Below are 19,438 nucleotides of genomic sequence, written 5' to 3'. Positions count from 1 at the left end.
AATACTTAGACTTTTCTGTATACTTGTCAGTTAAGCCAAGTATACAGAAAAGTCTAAGTATATTTGGCTTATACTGACAAGTATACAGAAAAGTCAAAGTATACATGGCTTATACTGACACGTATACAGAAAAGTCTAAGAAAGTGAATGAATGAATGAAAGACTTTATTTCAAACATAAAAATAAATAAAAACAGATACAAAATAATAACAAACAAAACAAGAGTAATAGTGTACGAAAAGAAGTAGGTAGAAGTAAAACTTATATTTTCCAACCCCTTTCCCACTTCTCCTCTAATAACTCATATAATATAATATAATATATTAACTATCCCAGATTTATTTACATCCCAAAAGTCTAAATATATTTGGCATATACTGACAAGTATTTAAAAAAGTCTAAGTATACTTGGTCGAGATATACTTAAGAAAAATGTAAATAACTATTCTTGCCTTATATGCCTACAGAAAGGTATAATTGTAGTTGTGCTTACTTTTTGATAAAGTAGCCTATTGCAATGTGTATAGCAAAAAGTACATAAGTACCACAAAATCGTAAATACGTATATGTACTTTTCCTACATTGCGAAAAAAAAAACTCCTGAAAATGAGTATACTATTATAAGGTATAAATGCACGAGGGTCGGTCAGAGAACAGCTCGTGACTCAGCCTCCATGTCCACTCCCTATTCCGGTCAGTGACGTCACGGGCCGTACCATCTAGTAGTCATTAAATTGACGTCACGGACCGTACCATCTAGTAGATATCAGTCGATCCTCTCTCGTCAGCGGACAGTGAAGGTTACCTGCTTCAACAGTGCTTGAACGGCAACCTTTCAACTGTCTTCAGACACCCGAAAATCAATTTGATCATAATCATTAATCAATAACAACCGAATCTAATTTTAATCACTTTTAAAACATCAGCTACTCTCAGTTTATCCAGAGCACGTTTATCCTGCCAGCTAGCCAGCTAACAGTTTGTTGTGCTAACAACGAGATACTCTTCAACCTCCTCGCAAGAAGACCTGCTACTGAAACACAAGGTAAGACTTCACCTTTAAGCTCTGAGTCTCCTCATGTGTGTTTGTTTACCTGTAGATGACGCAGTTAAGAGGTTTTAATGTTGCTTCACAGTAGATGAGATGGTTGTTTATCTCAGTGTGGCCTTTTGCGCAGTTGGCTCTCCTCCAGCTGCGTTATGCGTAAAAACAAACACTGGACATGTCAAACAACATTCATACTTTCATGCGCAACTGTAAAATTATCTTTTGATATGTTTAGATACATTTTATTTTTTCCTCTTGTACTGTTTTTTGTATGTATTTCATTGTTTTTATTGGATTGTTTTCCACTGTTTTGGTTAGGGGTTTTTTTCTGCACATTTTGTGTACTTCTTGTTGTTATTTAACTTTTGTTGTATTTTTAAAATTGTTAGTTTAGATCTTTCTTCCTTTTTTGTTATTGTGTTTTTTTCTCCTGGGGTTGTATAAGCATGTGGCTTCTTGACCTCTCCTGACACATTTCCTTTTTTTTTTTCATTGACTGGATTTTGTGCAGTTATATATATGTGCAAATAAATAAATAAAAAAAAACATATATATATATTAGAGCTGGTACCAGCTGTCAATTGTAAGGCTTTATATCTGTGACAATATTTTCCCCTTATATTAGAATAACTGCCAAAACATGTGCCAAACCCAGTGATACTGAGGTAAATAATTATATAATTATGTAATGATATCTCTGATGAGTGTTGGGCCTATCAATTGGCCCACAATCATTTTTTTTTTTTTTTTATGTCCCAAACGACTAGTAATACTTGTCGTTTATTTATTATATTATATTATATTGTTAGATATATTTGGATACATGATGTATAGTTTTGATATCTAAATTAAATATATACATACAAAGCTGTGCATCTACAGTTTTTTTCCCCGAGTAAAAATAATTTTTCACACTGAATTTGCGTTGATGTCCAGTGTAAAGTGATCAATATCAACTAGAAAATGACAAGTGTATATATATATATAATAGGGAAATAGTAGAATAAGGTTTTGTAGTTATTGTGATTAGTGCTGTAAAGTCTTTTCATTATCGATTTAATTGATCCAGTCCATCACTTAATTTTTTTTATTAATTGTTTAATGTTAAAAATATCCGAAAACAGTTAAAATTGCCCATCAAACTTCAATATAGCCAAAGGTGATGTTTTAAAATGTCTTGACTAACAGTCCAATTTCCGATTCACAACGATATAACGGAGGAAAGCAGCAAAACCTCACATTTGAGAAGCTCAAACCACATACTGTTACGCAATATTGCATGATAAATAACTCAAATGATTATCTGCTATTTTTGAGAAAGGATTTGCCAGGTTTATATTAAATAAATATAAATGTTTTGTTAAGTATCGTTTCGATTCTGGTTTGTTTGTCTAGTGAGGATTTTGTTTGCTGTGTTTCAGAATCATGAGTTCCCAAGTGAGACAGAACTTCCACCAGGACTGCGAGGCTGCAATCAACAGGCAGATCAACCTGGAGCTGTATGCCTCCTATGTCTACCTGTCAATGGTGAGAGTCCAATAGTGGGATAGAGAAGTGTTCAGACAATAGTGGAACAGATGAGGACATAAGGAGAACTGAGTTTATTATCGAGAAGTGATTTTAATTCCCTTTAACCAGACTGTATTGTGGTTATGTAACTGCTGATCTGAGTGGGTTGAAAAGGTGGATGATGGTAGTCACGCTGCCCACTGCCACGATAAATAAAAGCCACCATCAGAGCAGCCATATTCATTAAACATTAACTTGTTAACCATGTGAGTGAGCTTTTAGGTCCCAGTTTGAAAGCCTGCGTTTGAACTGAGGTGAAATGGATGTTGTCTGACTGAGTAATAAAACAAAGGTTGAAGTTCATGTACAGAGACGGGGCAGCGAGTGCATCGCCTGGCCTTAAAAAATGTGCTTCACTTCACTCTAAGCACCGCATTCACCTACCGATCCCACACACAGCTGTGTCTATAAAAGGGTTTCTATTCCGTATGTATACTAAACCGAAATCAATGCAGAGGTGACAAGTGTGTGCGGGAATTTACTTTTTTCTCTGAAATTTTAGTTTTTTAAATATTCTCTTTACTTTTCCATTTTTCTGAAATTATTTAAAAGGTGTAAGTTAAATACATATAAATGTTTGTTTAGCGAAGATGATTTTTATTTCAGAAGTTTCCTTTTTTATTTGCCATGCCTCTCTGTGGTCTTACTATTTTGCATTAATCACCAACACAGTTTTACTGATTGAAAAAACGAGTAATAAACATTTGCATTCTTTCAAATAATAGCAGCAGCAGTAGTAGTAGTAGTATTAGTAGTAGTAGTAGTAGTAGTACTGTAGTAGTACTGAAGCAATAGAGTGCTAACAGTTAATAGGCACTGTAATTCTGTGATTCTGTAATTGGACTGCGTGTCAAACATTCGTAAACACATCATTGTCACTCTGTTTTCACAATGATAGGTGGAAGCTGCTGTTGGACAATGATATTCTTTTATAGCTGAACTATAGCTTATTAAACTCTGCATGCGCAGCTAGTTTTAGCTGTGTGTAATTATCTTGGCAGCTATGTTATTTGTGTGTTACGTTTCCGCCACATTTCAGGACTTTATTTGCTTCACCTGAACACCGACATTCCCCTCTTTCCTCCTCACAGGGATACTTCTTTGACCGGGATGACCAGGCATTGAACAACTTTGCCAAGTTTTTCCTCAGTCAGTCACACGAGGAGCGCGAGCACGCTGAGAAGCTGATGAAACTACAGAACCAGAGGGGGGGAAGGATCTTCCTTCAAGATGTCAAGGTACCGAATGAGCTCATATTTGATCCAGGGTGTTTTAACTTAAGCACTGGGTGTGAGATGTGCTGTTCTAGGCTATCGTATATCGTATAGCGCACGTTTGGAGGGCGACATATGGCCACAAAGATACAAAGGGTGTGAGTGGGCTGCGCCGCTTATCTTTCACTGACACGCAAACTCAACCCATTGAACGTTAAACTGCAAACCGACTCTGAACGAATCAGACGACTTGTTGTCTGGGTCGGGTCGTTGGCCTCCCACCTCTCATTAATAAGTGTCTCACCGGTGTTTTCCTGACCTGCTTTATGTTGCAGAAGCCAGAGAGGGATGAGTGGGGCAGTGGAGTCGAGGCCCTTGAATGTGCCCTGCAGCTTGAGAAGAGCGTGAACCAGTCACTGCTGGACTTGCACAAGCTCTGCGCTGAGCACAATGACCCACACGTGAGTATTGAATTGTGGCTTGACGGTTGCAAAGCACCATGAAACATTTTACTTCTGTGTCACCTTTTAGTTTTAGAGAACACTAGTCCCAAATTATCAAAATTAAAATAACTATCAAGAATTTTAATGAGTAATCCAGGTACTGATCTAGTTACCTCTTGCATACCTCACAGTATTAGCCTGTTTATGAATTGAAAAATGGCACATGCTGTTACTATTATATATGTGTCAGTAGCCAACAATGCCATTTGCACCCGACCGGGGCACACATTAGATACTGTATATGTATTATGTATACTGTATGTATATTTTTCTTACACCTAACTAAGTAGTTTTGTTACGTAATCCTAACCAAACTGTGACTTAAAACTGAAAATAATAATAACCCCCCCCCTTCCAGGAAAATAATAAGTACCCCGCTCTCCTGGGTCTAAAGCCTGAGTTTGACCCATTCACCCACCACAACCTTCTCCCTGCATCCACTTTGACGCTGTTTATATTACTACTACTACGACTACTATTACTATTAAGTCTTTCTGCTAGAAATTGATTTCTGGCAGAAACCCTTTGGCTAGCTAACTATTGTTAAATTAAATAGCATATTCAACTTGGCTGGGTGTAAATAGCCGACTAGCTGCTGTGGGACTATTCTCACCCGGGTGCAAATAGACACACCGTTAAAGGCAATACTAATCTGAGCACAAGCACTTCAGACATGCAAATCGGTTGTGCACCTGCACTTTAGAAATATAGAGAAAGATTTGCTCTTTGCAAGTTCTGCAGGTTTCCTTTATTTTTTTGTGAAAACAGCTGCCAGACTTTGATGTGGCCTATATGGCATTGACACAGTACAGCTGAGGTGTCTCAAAGCAAATTTACTACGCAGCAGATTGCTGACCTTTTTTTTTTTTTGAATCAATGTTCAGTAGGGCTGCAACTAATGATTATTTTCATTGTTGATTAATCTGTCGATTATTTCCTTGATTAATCGATTAGCTGTTTGGTCTATAAAATGTCATAAAATGGTGAAAAATGACGATCAGTGTTTCCCAAAGCCCAAGATAACGTCCTCAAATGTCTTGTTTTGTCCACAACTCAAAGATATTCAGTCTACTGTCATAGAGGAGTAAAGAAACCAGAAAATAGTCACATTTAAGCAGCTGGAATCAGAGAATTTTGACATTTTTTCCTTGAGAAATTACTCAAACCGATTAATCGATTATAAAAATAGTTGACTAGTTAGTTGTTAGATAGTTGTTGATAGTTGACAACTAGTCGTTTAATCGTTGCAGCTTTAATATTCAGTACAAGTTCAAATCTAGTGGATTTGACAGAGCTATAACTCACTAAGCGGTTGCAAAACAACACTAACTGATCGAACCATCAGAATAGAATCATCAAAAGTGCCAATTTGACTCGTGTGTAATCTTTGCTCATTAAATTCTTTCAGTTCAGTTCAGTGAGTGTGTGTTTCAGCTTTAATTTGATTTACCTCTCTTTCTTTCAGATGTGTGATTTCATCGAGACGCACTACCTGGACGAGCAGGTGAAGTCCATCAAAGAACTTGCTGACTGGGTGACCAACCTGCGCCGCATGGGAGCTCCTAAGAACGGCATGGCCGAGTACCTGTTCGACAAACACACCCTGGGCAAAGAAAGCAGCTAAATCCGTCCACATCATATTTCCTAAAGCTTTCTATATATGTATATTTGGATCTTGCCTTCAAATGTATTCCACATATGATGCCATCTGCATGGTACAGGCTAGTCATTTAAAGCTCTTATATTAATTACTCCATGTGGTTATTCTCCACTTTACATTGACTTCACTAACTGAGCTATTCCATTCAAAGCCCACTCTTGTATCTTGCACTTCTCTATGCTGTCAGCTATGCCTACGTCATTACGATGTATTTGCTGTGTTTTATGCCAAAAGCTGTTAATCAGACCAAATAAAACAAACCCTCTGGATTCTGATGAGTCTCATGTTTTAATGTTGTCCCGGTGTTAAAAACAGAAGACTGTTTAAATTGAGCTCTGTATCTGAAATACAGTAAAAGCAGGTGTAATGATCTGTTTCACTTCCATTACCAGAGAAAACAGAACTAGGCAGACAGCTGGCACCTTTAGTAAACGTTCCCTCAAGTGAGCAAAGTGACTCCTCTATGAAACCTCTGTTGTCTGGTCTGTTTTTATATCTTTGCAAATGACATGTTTTTAAAGATCTGGCTATTGGCATTGTATTTAAAGTAATGGACACTGAAACGTTTTGGTCGTTGAGGGAGACTGGTAATCGAGAAAATAATCACAATGTTTATCTGCATGTGAAGAACATAATTACTGTTTTCCTCAGAGCCTGTGGTCTCTAGAAAATATACACCAAAAATCCAAAATAAGTAGCTTGACGTAAAGCAAGTTATTACCACCTGAAGTTCATGTCTCAAGGCATTAGCAAATTGCCACTTGTTTCTCTTGTGCCAGAGTATTTCTAACTGTTACAAAGACTAGTTTTTCAAGTTACAGTATGTTTATTGTTTGGGCCATCTAGAGGGCACATAAAAAGTCAAGTAATCAGGGTATTTCCAACTCAAACTTTTTACAGGAAGTGTAAATGAAAGGTTTTGCGTAGACGTGTGTCACCATGGTTTTGTAATCACTGACGTCTGTTTCTCTGGAACTAGTGCCACTTCCTCTAGTGGTGATCTAGAGGTATCGTTTTAAAAAAGACATGTTAACAATCAACTTTAATGAAGGAAAAACAACACACATTTTTATATGCACTGTGTACACTGCATGCCAAGAAAAAGTGTCTGATTTTGGATTTTTGGCCAACTTTACTGTGCTGCACTCCTAAACATACTCTGGACTTGTTTCACCTAAAATACACAAGTTTTCAATATATTTATATTTTTTATATTTGTTGTAGTCAAAACTTGTGCCATCCCATTTGGAAACTTGGCCCATAAGTTAAAAATACATAAAATATATTAAAAAAAAAATTGTTGTAGTTGTAGATCATGTAAAAATAAATTGTACCAGTCATGTTATGGTTAAAAAATTCCCAAACATCACAAATTCTGTATTGAAATTACATTAAACAAAATACTTACTTTTGACATAATGTCACATTTTTAAGTACTTAAAGTGAATTCATCAGCCGGAGCTGCTACCTAAATATTGAAAATGTTTTTAAAAATACCATATTGGTGAGGCCACATCCGCCTTGTCTGTTTGTTTGTAAGCCCTGACGAAGACCTACACTGGTCGAAACATGTTGGCTTTTTAAATTATTTAGCCACTACAATGAAGGCTCTTAATGTATTCTCTTCCTCGGTGCTACTTTTTTGACATTTTGGAGTGCCTGGATGGCCTTCCTGTTTATCCTGTTTTTAAAAATAGTTTCTTCCTGCAGCATGTACTGGACATGCTCCAGTACTCAAGTCCAATTTTGAGGTATGTGTACTTTACTTAGTATTTCCATTTTATGCTACTTTATACTTTTACTCCACTACATTTCAGAGGGAAATATTGTACTTTTTACTCCACTACATGTATTTGACTGATATAGTGACTAGTAACAAAAAACAAACATGATCTGTTTATAAAATACAATTTGTTAAAAATGACATGAGTGGCTGCTCTAGTTTGGCCCCCAAATTTTTCAAATAGTTTCATTTAAATAACTGTTTGAATCCCAAAGAGATCAAATTCTCCAACATTAGAGAAGATTTGAGAAAAGTCCAAAATATTAATAGAAGTTTGTGTAGCAGAACTTTGTTTTTTCTTTTCAACCCGATTAATCATCTCACGACCCCAGATGTATTTTGTGACCCTGTGGAGTATGACCCGATGGTTGGGAACCACTGAACTAAACCACTCATATAATATATAATATAAATATAACAATATATAATTTGCAAAACAAGTTCTTGATATTGATACTTTAAGTACATTTTGATTATAATACTTTTACTTAAGTAAGACTTTAAATGAATGAAATGAATGACTTTTACTTGTAATGGAGTACTAATACATCATGATATTGGTACTTTTACTTAAGTAAAAGATCCGTGTACTACTTCCACCAGTGCTGGATACTGTATGTAGTCATCCTACTGTAGTGTTGTAGGATAGTGGAGTGAAGACAAGTCAAACTCAAATGCAAACATTCACTGAACACCACACTATAATATAATTAATTCCCAACACAACAAGAAAGTCAAGAACAGAACTGGAAGAACAACTTTGAGGCACATTTCTGAAATGAGAAGATCAAAACCTAAGTGCTATAAAGAACTATATTACAAAAATCAACATTTGTTATCATAGTGACTCTGTGGAATATATAAATGTGAACTAACAGCTCCAACAATCCCTGCCGTCAGACGGGGGTGTTCACGCTTCTTCCAGCTCCACCAGCACGCCGTCACAGTCTTTAGGGTGGAGAAACATCACCGGTTTCCCGTGAGCTCCTATCCGAGGCTCCGCTGACAGAGTTCTGATGTTCTTTGCTTTCAGGTCCGCTATTGCAGCGTTAATGTCGTCTACCTGCAACCAAAGAGGAAAACTGTTAATTATTTTTCTAACTTTGGTTAGTCTGACACACACACTCTATCAAACTGATCTTCTTTAATGTAAAGTATGGAATGCATTAAATGTACTGTATTTGCTATATTGGTGGAGTAGAGGTTCAAATTATGTTTATAATGTGCAATCACTGGTTTTAATTAGCTTTACTGCCATAAGAATACATTAGAGTGACACCAATATTGATATTTGACAGTTTAAAAAGTCTGACAACAATTTGTATTTTGACATTAACCACTTTCTTTGTACTGAGCGGGCCTTTACAGCTCACAAATTAAAAGTGTCACTGCTCTCTGGTGGCCAAACTGTAATATTGTTGACTACTGTATACAGTTCTTTGACGTTTCTGTAATGCTTGTTACTTGGTGGTCGACATATACGCTGATTATATAACTGTAACAAGCTAATATTGGTTCATCTATCGGTTGGGCTATTGAATAAATGATTGCTTATAGTGGTTTAGCTTACACAGAGGAGCCCTAATAAGAACCGAACCAAATGCGCAAATACAGTTATCCCCTTAAACTGCACCAAACACTTCAGGTATGAAAGTACGGTAAGACTTATACTAAAAGGTAAAAGCTGGAATTTAGTATCACCAGACTCCGGACCCAAAAAAGCCCCTTTGGGATAAAGTGGGACAGGATGTCTGTTGGACAAATGTGCTGCTATTTTATAACGATATAACGAATGAATGACGGATACATTCCATTCAGGTGTGTCAGATCCATCAGTGCCCTGGTGGTGTTGGCTTTATTCACGGAAGACATTTTAACACGTCACAGGAGTAGTTTCAAAAGAACATCTTGCACATCATAAAATCTTAGTAAAAGGTTCATATGATCAAAAACTCATGACTTAAAAAGAAAATCGTTTTGTTGATGGTTGCAAGAAAAATAACTTCTCCCACAGCTGTTCAACAGATACAAAAAGTCAAACATGTTTACATGATGGATCACATGACTGCCCAGCTACAACTAAAGCTGACTATTTGTATAAGGAGGTTGACATCAGTTATTGATTACCTTAGTGAGGAATCCTGTGCTTTATTGTTTAGATGTAGGCTGCAGAGGTAGAGGTGTTCTACCTCTGCACAGTGTTATTTCATCTATATGTGCGAGTATGTCAAGTGAAGCTTGTCACTCTCTAAGTGATTTTGTTTTGCAATATCAATTGCCTGTCAATGTGTGTTAATGGCAAAAAAGAAGAAAACCAAAGAATCCTGCACACTCTCCATCCCTTGAAGCCATCAATAATGTAACGCATGTGCTTTTCCAAGTGTGATTAGTCAAAATGTCTGCTGTGAAAAAGCCATATTGAGCATACTGGCTCACTTCCACACATAAAGGGAACAGAGACTATATAAATGTTATCAGGTGTGCCTATTCTGCTAAAGTGAGAACTTTCTAATCAAGCTTATCAAAGGGAGGGTTAAAGTCCTGCACAATATTGACCAGGTGTACCTGATGAACTGTCTGCTGAGTCTCTCACCTCAATACAAATGTGGTGCATCCCTCCAGACTTGTTCTTCTGTAAGAAGCCAGCGATCGGGCTCTTCTCCCCCAGAGGATGCAGCAGCTCCAGCTTAGTGTTGCCCAGCTCCACAAACACTGTGTAGACGCCGTGCTCGGGCAGGGGCACCTTGTCACTCACTGTGGCCCCCAGCACGTCCCGATACAGAGCCGTGGCCTTCTCCATGTCAGGGACGGCGATGGCGATATGGTTCAGCCTCCCCAGCTTCCAGAGTGCTCCAGGGACGCCCTGATGGAGCGGTGCTGTCGTTGAATGTGCCCTCAGGAGGGTGAGACGAGAACATCTAGAAAGACCTGCCACTGAATGAACACATTAAAATATAGAGAGATTAGTTGTGTCTATTATGTTGGAACATTCGAGTCTTACTCCACACACTGTCCGACAGTATATACAGTATCCAACAAGTTCAATTAAGATGTGTGATGTTAAAAGAGTGAACCCAAGACATGTTTTTTTGTGGCTGCACCACTCCATCAAATAGAAATATTCTAGATGTATTGTGCATCATTTTACAAACATTTCACAAACTCAGCCTGATATCTGATATCTCTTTGGAAACTCCACTAAATTTCAAAATAAAGGTCTGCGGGTTTGAACTATGTTTGGCTGCATATCATGCATTTAATGACTGATACACAAACAGTAGTAGGTTAAAACACAAATCCAACACTCCATTTATGAGTTAAGTTAATGCAAAATTACAGCTACCTGTTATGGCATTCATCAAGATGTTAAAGGTCCCATATCATGCTCATTTTCAGGATCATACTTGTATTTTGGGTTTCTACTAAAACATGTTTACATGCTGTAATGTTAAAAAAAAACTTTATTTTCCTCATAATGTCTGTCTGAATATACCTGTATTTACCCTCTGTCTGAAATGCTCCGTTTTAGCGCATTTCGACGGAATTGTGACGGAATTGCAACGGAATTGCGTTGCTAGGCGACAGCTTTGGTCCATGTGTACTTCCTGTCAGCTGATGACATTCACATACACTGCAACCAGGAAATAAACTGGGACACATTTAGAATGTTTACGTTTAAATCTGTGTAAAGGGTCTAAATATTGTATATTTGTGACATCACGAATGGGCAGAAATCCTGACAGCTTGTTTCAAGTGCAGAGTTTCTGAATACGGGCTGTGTGTATTTCCCTGTGGATTGAGTGTTTCGATACTTTCACAGTATTTATACAGCACTTAAACCTGCTTTATAATAATAAAAAACATGAAAATCTCACTTTTTTATAATATGGGACCTTTAAGTGTAAGGGTCTCAGGATAGTTCAGTTTTTTTTCCATTTCAAATCTGAGTTGACGAAAACATCTGCACATTGGTGAATATAAGACTGGACTGAAGTTATCTTTGCATGTATTCAGATAAAAGAAATACGGACGCTTTTGCATGTAACTCTGCAGCAGGACAAAACCACCATATGTAACGTTAACATATGGACAGTAACTTTGTGTAACGCAGCTAATATACAACACCGCTGCAGCCTTATTTGAGATTATACAATAAATCAGAGGACCACCACCATACTCATAAAAGTAACGCGTCTGGTAGTTAAATATTTGTTGACATAAACCAACCTGCAACCTTCAGCGCGGCGGACGCCATGTTTCAATGCCGGAACCAAAAAAACAGCACCGGAAGTGTTTCTCGGTGAGCCTGTTTACCTGTGACACCAGACCGTCACATGTGGGAGAAACGATGGCTAGTAGTGGAGATATCTGGAGCGTGCTGGAGGAGTGTGTAAAGACAATAAATGCCAACACAGCACAGCCGGAGAGCTATCTGAGGCAAGTGTTGTTGTTGTCTGTGTGTTTGTGTTGTTGGAAATAATAATTAAATGTTGATTATGTGTGAAGAGAAGAGTTTGAGCTAAAGCTAACAGCTAGCTAAAGCTAACTGCATGCTCTTCTAGCGTTAGCACCGTGTTGTCACCCTCTTGGACACTTTAAGGAAGTCTTGAGAGGACATTTGTTGTATACTACGTGGCTGTTTTGTAGCAACTATTCCGTGTTATTGTAACTACATGTCTTTAGACTGATGTCTTGTGTAGAAACCATCATGTATTCTCTATCAGTGGGGACTGCAACAAACAGGAAGAATAATTAGCCTGCATCCACACCTCCTTTCTGTTAGTTCACTACATTTTAACTTCACTGAGTGCCCATATGTTTGACTGACGTGGACAGAGCTGACCCAACTTCATCTAACACAGTTGTGTTTAGAAATGTGAAAGAAACAATCAGTACAATAAAACCAAATGCTGCACATGACCATAAGGGTGATGTGATTGTCATACATGATACAGTATATTGCAAGGCAATCAGCTGCTGTTATAGTGTAACCAAAGAGAAACAAAACTTTTGTTTTTAAGATGCAGGATGTCAGGAGTCATATTTTTTTAATGTATTCACTACATTTGTTACAAAACCTTATAGATAACCCAGCAGTGTAATGTAGGGTGAGACTCTTGAAAACACACTGCAAAATGTCTGTGTGCCTGAACTCCAATAGATTTAATTAGTAAAACACAGGACTGCCAGAAAGCAAAATAATTTCGGGCGTTTGACTGTCTCGTTGGTCTGTATAAATTGTTGGAAAGCCACAATTGTCTCTCAATCAATGTCATTAGTAGATACAGCTGGTCTAAACAAATCATTCAACATAAAAACACAAAAAAAGACATACACCAGACTTTCATCCTGCTTCATGGGTTGTGTGTTTCCTCTTTTTCAGCCTTCAAGATGGAGTGGCGGCAGACTTTACCTCTCTCACTAAGACCCTGTATGACCTCCACAAAGCTCAGGAGCCTGCAGATTATAAAGGCAGCCCCTTGGCTCAGCTGGTGGTGGAAAACTTTGATGAAGAGCAGATCTGGCAGGAGCTGGAGCTACAGAACAACGCCGTACTGAAACACTTTAAGAATGCAGCTGATGAGGCTTTGTCAGATGAGACATTAACGGTGCTGGTAGAGGAGGAGGAGGAAGAAGAAGAGACTGATGATGAAAATGTTGAAGAAGAGCAGGAGGAACCACCCAGACAGTCAAAGAAAATGGCTGTGGAGGCTGAGGATGGTGCAGAGGGTGGCACAGATGAGGACTCTGATTTAGATTTTGATGTGGATGCTCTGGAGAAGCGAGAGAAACAGAAGAAGGAGATTGGAAGGAAAGGCTCCAAAACGAAGGTGGTTCCCTCTGAGGTTGATGATACGTTCTTCAAACTGTCAGAGATGGAGTCGTTTCTCGATGATATGGACAAGCGAGAGGGAAAGGAGGATGCGAACGAAAATGAGCTTGACTATTTTCAGGACCTGCCCTCCGATGAGGACGACGATCTCGACTTGGATCAAATACTTTCTACCAAAAAGCAAAAGAAAATCACTGTATGTATTTTATCACTTGGTCTCACATATTCTGTTGTGTCCTGATGGTGCAGAATAGAGGAAATGTACGGATTATTGTTTATATTTTTAGGTGAGGAGCTCAAGGAATCTCAAGTACAAGGACTTCTTTGATGCTGTGGATGGTGAACCAGCTAAAGCAGATGACCAGTCAGATGGCGAGGACGACAGCATGGATGAAAGCCGGGAAGAAGGTGGAGAGGAAGTAGATGACGAGGAAGATGATGATGATGATGGTGAAGAGGAGGGTGTCGATGAGTAAGTGTGATTAAAATTATGTAATGCATAGAATTATATGTGGAAAAAGCACGTATAGTTGATAACAGCATGTTTGTGTCTTCTTTGCCAGGGATGAGGAGCCCAAAGCATCTCATAAGAAAGTGACCTTTAACCTCTTAGGAGATGAAGACAGCGAGGGAGAGGACATGGCGGACATTTTTGGAGGAAAAACTCAAAGCTCAGCAAAGTCTGAATCAAAGTCATCATTTGAGAAACGGCAAGAAAAGGTAATCAGTAGGGCTGTCAAAGTTAATGCGATAATAACCCATTTACGCAAATTTGTTTTAACGCCAATAATTTCTTTAACACATTATCGCAACTTGTGATTTTCAGGGCATAGCGGTCTTATAGGACAGTGCAAGACGTACATTTCTTTCTCTCTCTCTGCTGTAACCTTTACGTTAATCTGGCGGCATTCAATTCAGACAGTACTGCTGAGTTGGCGGTGATACGGAAATGTTACTAGGTCTGATCTAGTAAGATTGCCGTCGTGACTTTTGCATAATTATTCAGACATGAGACCGACATGTTAAATGCTATCAGATAAACGTAAACAGGTGCATGTCTTGGGCTTGATAATCCTTCAAATTAACAGACCTGTTCCTCAAACTGGACGTCCTGGATTGTGTTTTATGTCACACTAGTACCTGAGGCAACACACCCACATCAACGCGACCGCTTGCGTTGTTTTAGCACAGGGCTGATTTCAGTCTGAATGCCCGCTAATGGCGATTATTATTCTATCTAACCTGCAGATGTCAGAGAAGATCGAGGAGTTGGAGAAAGCAGCTCTAGGAGAGAAGCCCTGGCAGTTGTCCGGAGAGGTGACGGCACAGACTCGTCCAGAGAACAGCATGCTGGAGGAACACGTGGAGTTTGAGCAGACGTCCAGGATGGGTGAGTGACTCCTGTGCTTTTGTGTTTTGCATTCTCATGTTGGCAGATGACTGTATGTTATTTATATACTGATTCAGACTGGGGATGTGTGTATGTTGTTTAATCAAGGTTATTAAAATGTTTAGAATTTCTTTCTGTGTGCTATTTCAAATCAGATAACAAGATTTTCTCTTTTCTCTTTTAGCCCCTAGTATCACAGAGGAAACCACACTACAGCTTGAAGACATCATCAAACAGAGAATTAAAGATCAGGTTAGTCACAATAAATTGTTTCTTTATATTGTCTGAAAAAAATATGAGCTGTTTTTTTTTTTTGTGGTTGCCTGACTATAACCCAGTGCATTTGACATGTGTTTCTGTTAGGCGTTTGATGATGTGGTCCGCAAGGAGAAACCCAAAGAGGAGGTGTTTGAGTACAAGAAGAGGCTAACGTTGGACCATGAGAAGAGCAAACAGAGCCTGGCAGAAATCTATGAGCAAGAATACCTCAAGCAGAATCAGGTTTGACTTTTATCTTGTTTAAACTGCTGCTTACACACACGAACCTGTGCTGCATCCATTCTCATTGTATATTTTTCTGATTTCAGCAAAAGACAGAGACGGAGAACCCTTCCCATGTAGAAATTCAAAAGCTTATGGACACACTCTTCCTAAAGTTGGATGCTCTCTCCAACTTCCACTTCACTCCTAAACCAGTAAGTTTTGCCGCCTGACGGCACCGATTGAAAGTCGTTAAATATGCTTAAAATATTGAGATTGACTGTCCTTTTGAAAGCATCTGAAAGTTTCAAGGTTCTTTATTTGTCTTTTGTCAATTCCAGCAAAGCAGTCATTGGAAATAAAAATCTTAGGCCTCAGGATCTTTCAAAAATGCTCATAAAATATGTACATATAAAAAGGGAAATCACACAAGTAAAAGTAAAAGCAAAATGATAATCTAAGGCATAAAATAGTTCAGTTAAAGTATAGGGTTTAAATATAAACACAAGTAAATATAAAATAGTAATGTTGTAGAACTTAGTGTGTCAGCAATCACAGGCCTATTTAGCAAAACCCCTATTGTGTCCGATTTTTACCCTAGATCTAACTCCGGTTAGTGATATCATCATTTTAATCTGTGATTCTTAATGCATTAAAAAGTTTTGAGGCATAATACGTAAGGGATAATGCCCGATGAGGTGTCCATTATCAGGAATTAGATTGCCTCTGCGAAGTCCATCAATTCCTGATTATGGACACCTCGAGGTTTAGTATTTCTAGTCCGCTCAGCTCATAGAACCCTTTGGCTCAGATACGAGCCAGAAAACTAACATTATGCTTGCAAGATTCAAAATCAATAACATTGCGTACAGTTGAAAAACAGTATATAATATAATTTGACAGTAGGCTATTTTTAACAACAAGGCTAGCTAGCTATCCAGCCATGTCATTAACTTAAAATGAATATGAAGAGTTTCATGAACAAATGAGAGACAACGTGTACTGTCTGCCGCAGCCTGAAGTAGCAAGTTGAATAGCGAATGGGAAAAGATCACTTATGTGATACAACAACAGTTAACTAGTTCAGTGGGGCAGTTATCTTATTTCTTGCAGCTTGTGTGTTCCAGTCGCCACCCTAGGGTGTTCAGAGGATGAGGCACTGAAGGTCTAATGTAACACCAATGCATAAAATGGAATAGAAATAAACATATCTGACTGTAAAGGGCAGCAAGCCAGTGCAGTTATTGAAACCCACATTCATGTTGCCCTTTGTCCACAGCCCGTTCCTGAGGTCAAAGTGGTGTCTAACCTGCCATCCATCGCTATGGAGGAGGTGGCTCCAGTCAGCGCTAGTGATGCTACGCTGCTCGCACCAGAAGAAGTCAAGGTTTGTCATCAATTCATTTTCAAACATTTACTTTGATCTCGGTATATTTAGTCACACAGCGTGTCTAACAATACTCTCCTCTAACCAAAGGAGAAGAACAAAGCAGGAGATATTCTGGGCGATACGGAGAAGACGACAACAGACAAGAAGCGCGACAGACGACACAAGAAGACGGTGAAGCGTATAAAGATCAAGGAGAAAGAAAAGAGACAGAAACTCAAAGAGGCCAGTAAAGCTGGGGAGAACAGAAAGCCGTCAAAGGCTGAAGTCACAGAAAACCTGAAGAAACTCACAAAAGGAGGCAAAGCCACGATACTCAAGGTGAGTGTTTTCTCTCGTGTTCTTTCTCGCATTGCTCAGATCAGTTTGCATTCAGCGCCTGCATTTGTCAGAGTAGGAAATCAGTATTAGCCTTTTCAAACTTCTCAGTTCACATTCAGATTTAGAAGATTTAAACTGAAGAAAGACAACTGAGATGATATGAACACTGACTGTACCCCAAATAGTTAAGTGGACCAAATCCCAATCTGTGGATTTTATTCACATAATCATGATGAAAAACTGGGCAGACAGAATCCAGTGGTGAAACGTACATTTACTCAAGTACTGTACACTAATACGTTTTTGAGGTACCTGTACTTTACTTGAGCATTTCCATTTCATGCCACTTTATACTTCTAATTCTCTACATTTCATTTGACAGCCATAGTCACTAATTACTTTAGTGATGAAAAATTTTGCACACAAAACTAGTGAACATTATAAAATATGAAGATTTGTTACAGATCAAACTACCCAAAAGTATATAGAATAATTACAATTAGCTGCCTCTCAACCAGCTATAACATTAAAATGTTGTTTACACGTTCAAGCACGGTAATAGTAATCACATAATCTTACATGTAGTAATATACCACTGAGGGGAGCCATTTAGCTGCATAACAAATATTTTAACTTTTGACACACAACGAGGAAGAGTTTGTAGTATTTAAGGGGATCTATTGGCAGAAATGGAAGATAATATTTCTAAGTATGTTTTCTTTAGTCTATAATCACCAACTGCTCATTCGTTACCTTAGAATGAGCAGTTTATATCTACATACGGAGCGGGTCCTCTTCTCAGAGCTGGTCGCCATGTTTCTACAGTAGCCCAGAACAGACAAACCAAACACTGGCTCTAAAGAAAGCCATTCACATTTTCGAGTCAGCCACCGTAGTTCTCCTACACGCTTGGCACACGGGAGAAATTTCAGTTGGTTGCATCAACCTCACAGCTAGATGTTGCCAGGTCCTACACACTGCACCTTTAAGTAAAATTTGCTAGAAATGCTTCTGTACTTTTATTTGAATGCAGGACTTTTACATGTGACTGAGTACTTTTACATTATGTCTGCTTCCGCGACACAGCCACGTCACACCTTTTCATGCCAAAATAACCATTACATTAATTCCTAGATAATGAATAAAACTGTGTGTGTGTCCCTGAGGTGATCAAACTAACAGTGTTCCTCTGTTTCAGGACGAGGGGAAGGACAAGGCTCTGCGGTCCTCTCAGGCCTTCTTCTCTGAGCTGCAGGACCAGGTTAAGAGTCAGATCAAAAGTGCAAAGGACCAGTCTTCAAAGAAGAAGAAGCACAAAGAGGTTTCTGTCAGCAAACTCAAGTTGTAACAACTGTGATGGTTTGTTGTGGAAGATCATTTTATTGTACAGATTCTTTTTTATGAGAAAACTGCAACATATTAAATCTGAAAGTCCTTTTTAAATGTTTCCATTTTCATTAAAATAAATCAACTGCTCAGATTGTTTGTGTTTTGTTTGACAATGAGTAGAGCATTTTCAACAAATAATAAATGTTCATTCAAATGAAAATATCAGAGCACTTTCCTTTGTGGAAAGATGAATGTACAGTGTTTGTGTGAAATTGTTCATAACCCTAATGGTATGTTTTTTTCTCATTAGAAAATTAGGAATATACACAAGTTACTTTCCACCTCTGCTAACTAGTCTTTATACTGCTTGCTAATTTACTTGAATTCACTTGAATTGTAATTCCTGTTAATTTTGTAGATTTTTTACAAAGTTGCTGGTGCACAATTTATTATTTTAATGATAAATAACAATTCAGTAAATTTATATCTATATATTTACATTACCTTTTGTTAAAAAGTTAGGAAAGCAATGTTAAAGTAAGGCCTGATGTTTCCATCCTTACACATAACAGAAGGATCCCAGTCACTTCTACACAGTGAGATATACAGCTTATTTATTAAACACTGGTATCAGACCTGTACTCGGTATCGGCCGATACCCAAAGCCCAGGTATCGAGACTGAAAAAGTCGAATCGGTGCATCCCTAGGACCACCTTGTGCAAAATTACACTCTGAAGTATTCAAGATTCAAGATTCAAGATGTTTATTGTCACGCCGGTATTACAAGTACAATCGTGTGAAATGCTTTTTGCTGGGAAGCTCCATTAAAAATAATAAGTTATATTACAATTATAAAAGGAAATACTTTGAACAAGGCATATTAAGAACATATACATATCAGGAAGTATGAATGTACATAT

At 38.2% G+C, this 19,438-nt stretch overlaps 5 protein-coding genes across 5 annotated transcripts in view; 3 read left to right on the top strand and 2 right to left on the bottom strand.

Annotated features, from left to right (window-relative positions):
* The window catches only part of slc22a31 (solute carrier family 22 member 31), a 284,522-nt gene that overhangs the window by 110,776 nt on the left and 154,308 nt on the right, over positions 1-19,438 (bottom strand). The window lies entirely within an intron of this gene.
* ist1 (IST1 factor associated with ESCRT-III) overlaps positions 1-19,438 on the top strand; it is a 102,326-nt gene that overhangs the window by 74,558 nt on the left and 8,330 nt on the right. The window lies entirely within an intron of this gene.
* On the top strand, positions 702-6,269 carry LOC141756228 (ferritin, heavy subunit). Its single transcript, XM_074615804.1, has 5 exons — positions 702-1,045; positions 2,470-2,575; positions 3,709-3,855; positions 4,167-4,292; positions 5,800-6,269. Exons 2-5 carry the CDS (start codon positions 2,474-2,476, stop codon positions 5,956-5,958), a joined length of 534 nt encoding a protein of 177 aa, XP_074471905.1. The 5' UTR covers positions 702-1,045; positions 2,470-2,473; the 3' UTR covers positions 5,959-6,269.
* Positions 5,800-12,130, bottom strand: mcee (methylmalonyl CoA epimerase). The gene is made up of 3 exons (XM_074615818.1): positions 12,005-12,130; positions 10,371-10,711; positions 5,800-8,840 (listed from the first exon to the last, which is right to left on the bottom strand). Exons 1-3 carry the CDS (start codon positions 12,030-12,032, stop codon positions 8,688-8,690), a joined length of 522 nt encoding a protein of 173 aa, XP_074471919.1. The 5' UTR covers positions 12,033-12,130; the 3' UTR covers positions 5,800-8,687.
* mphosph10 (M-phase phosphoprotein 10 (U3 small nucleolar ribonucleoprotein)) lies at positions 12,097-18,737 on the top strand. The gene is made up of 11 exons (XM_074615626.1): positions 12,097-12,214; positions 13,161-13,806; positions 13,898-14,082; positions 14,174-14,330; positions 14,859-15,000; positions 15,185-15,252; positions 15,364-15,501; positions 15,588-15,695; positions 16,760-16,867; positions 16,958-17,188; positions 18,387-18,737. The coding sequence occupies exons 1-11, from the start codon at positions 12,126-12,128 to the stop codon at positions 18,534-18,536; spliced, it is 2,022 nt and encodes a 673-aa protein (XP_074471727.1). The 5' UTR covers positions 12,097-12,125; the 3' UTR covers positions 18,537-18,737.

Source organism: Sebastes fasciatus, chromosome 2 (genome assembly GCF_043250625.1).
Source record: "Sebastes fasciatus isolate fSebFas1 chromosome 2, fSebFas1.pri, whole genome shotgun sequence".
Taxonomy (NCBI): domain Eukaryota; kingdom Metazoa; phylum Chordata; class Actinopteri; order Perciformes; family Sebastidae; genus Sebastes; species Sebastes fasciatus.
The sequence above is the reverse complement of the archived record's forward strand: the minus strand, read 5'-3'. Positions and strand labels throughout refer to the sequence as shown.

Bases quoted from the DNA above. Each gene is read 5' to 3' on its own strand.
- LOC141756228 (XM_074615804.1), top strand. From the start codon at position 2,474: ATGAGTTCCCAAGTGAGACAGAACTTCCACCAGGACTGCGAGGCTGCA. The intron at 2,576-3,708 runs GTGAGAGTCCAA...TCCTCCTCACAG, and splicing joins CCTATGTCTACCTGTCAATG to GGATACTTCTTTGACCGGGA. The intron at 3,856-4,166 runs GTACCGAATGAG...TTTATGTTGCAG, and splicing joins TCTTCCTTCAAGATGTCAAG to AAGCCAGAGAGGGATGAGTG.
- mcee (XM_074615818.1), bottom strand. From the start codon at position 12,032: ATGGCGTCCGCCGCGCTGAAGGTTGCAG. The intron at 10,712-12,004 runs GTTGGTTTATGT...GTGTTCATTCAG, and splicing joins CGCCGCGCTGAAGGTTGCAG to TGGCAGGTCTTTCTAGATGT. The intron at 8,841-10,370 runs GTGAGAGACTCA...CTTTGGTTGCAG, and splicing joins TGCACCACATTTGTATTGAG to GTAGACGACATTAACGCTGC.
- mphosph10 (XM_074615626.1), top strand. From the start codon at position 12,126: ATGGCTAGTAGTGGAGATATCTGGAGCGTGCTGGAGGAGTGTGTAAAG. The intron at 13,807-13,897 runs GTATGTATTTTA...TTATATTTTTAG, and splicing joins AAAAGCAAAAGAAAATCACT to GTGAGGAGCTCAAGGAATCT. The intron at 15,001-15,184 runs GTGAGTGACTCC...TTTCTCTTTTAG, and splicing joins TGAGCAGACGTCCAGGATGG to CCCCTAGTATCACAGAGGAA.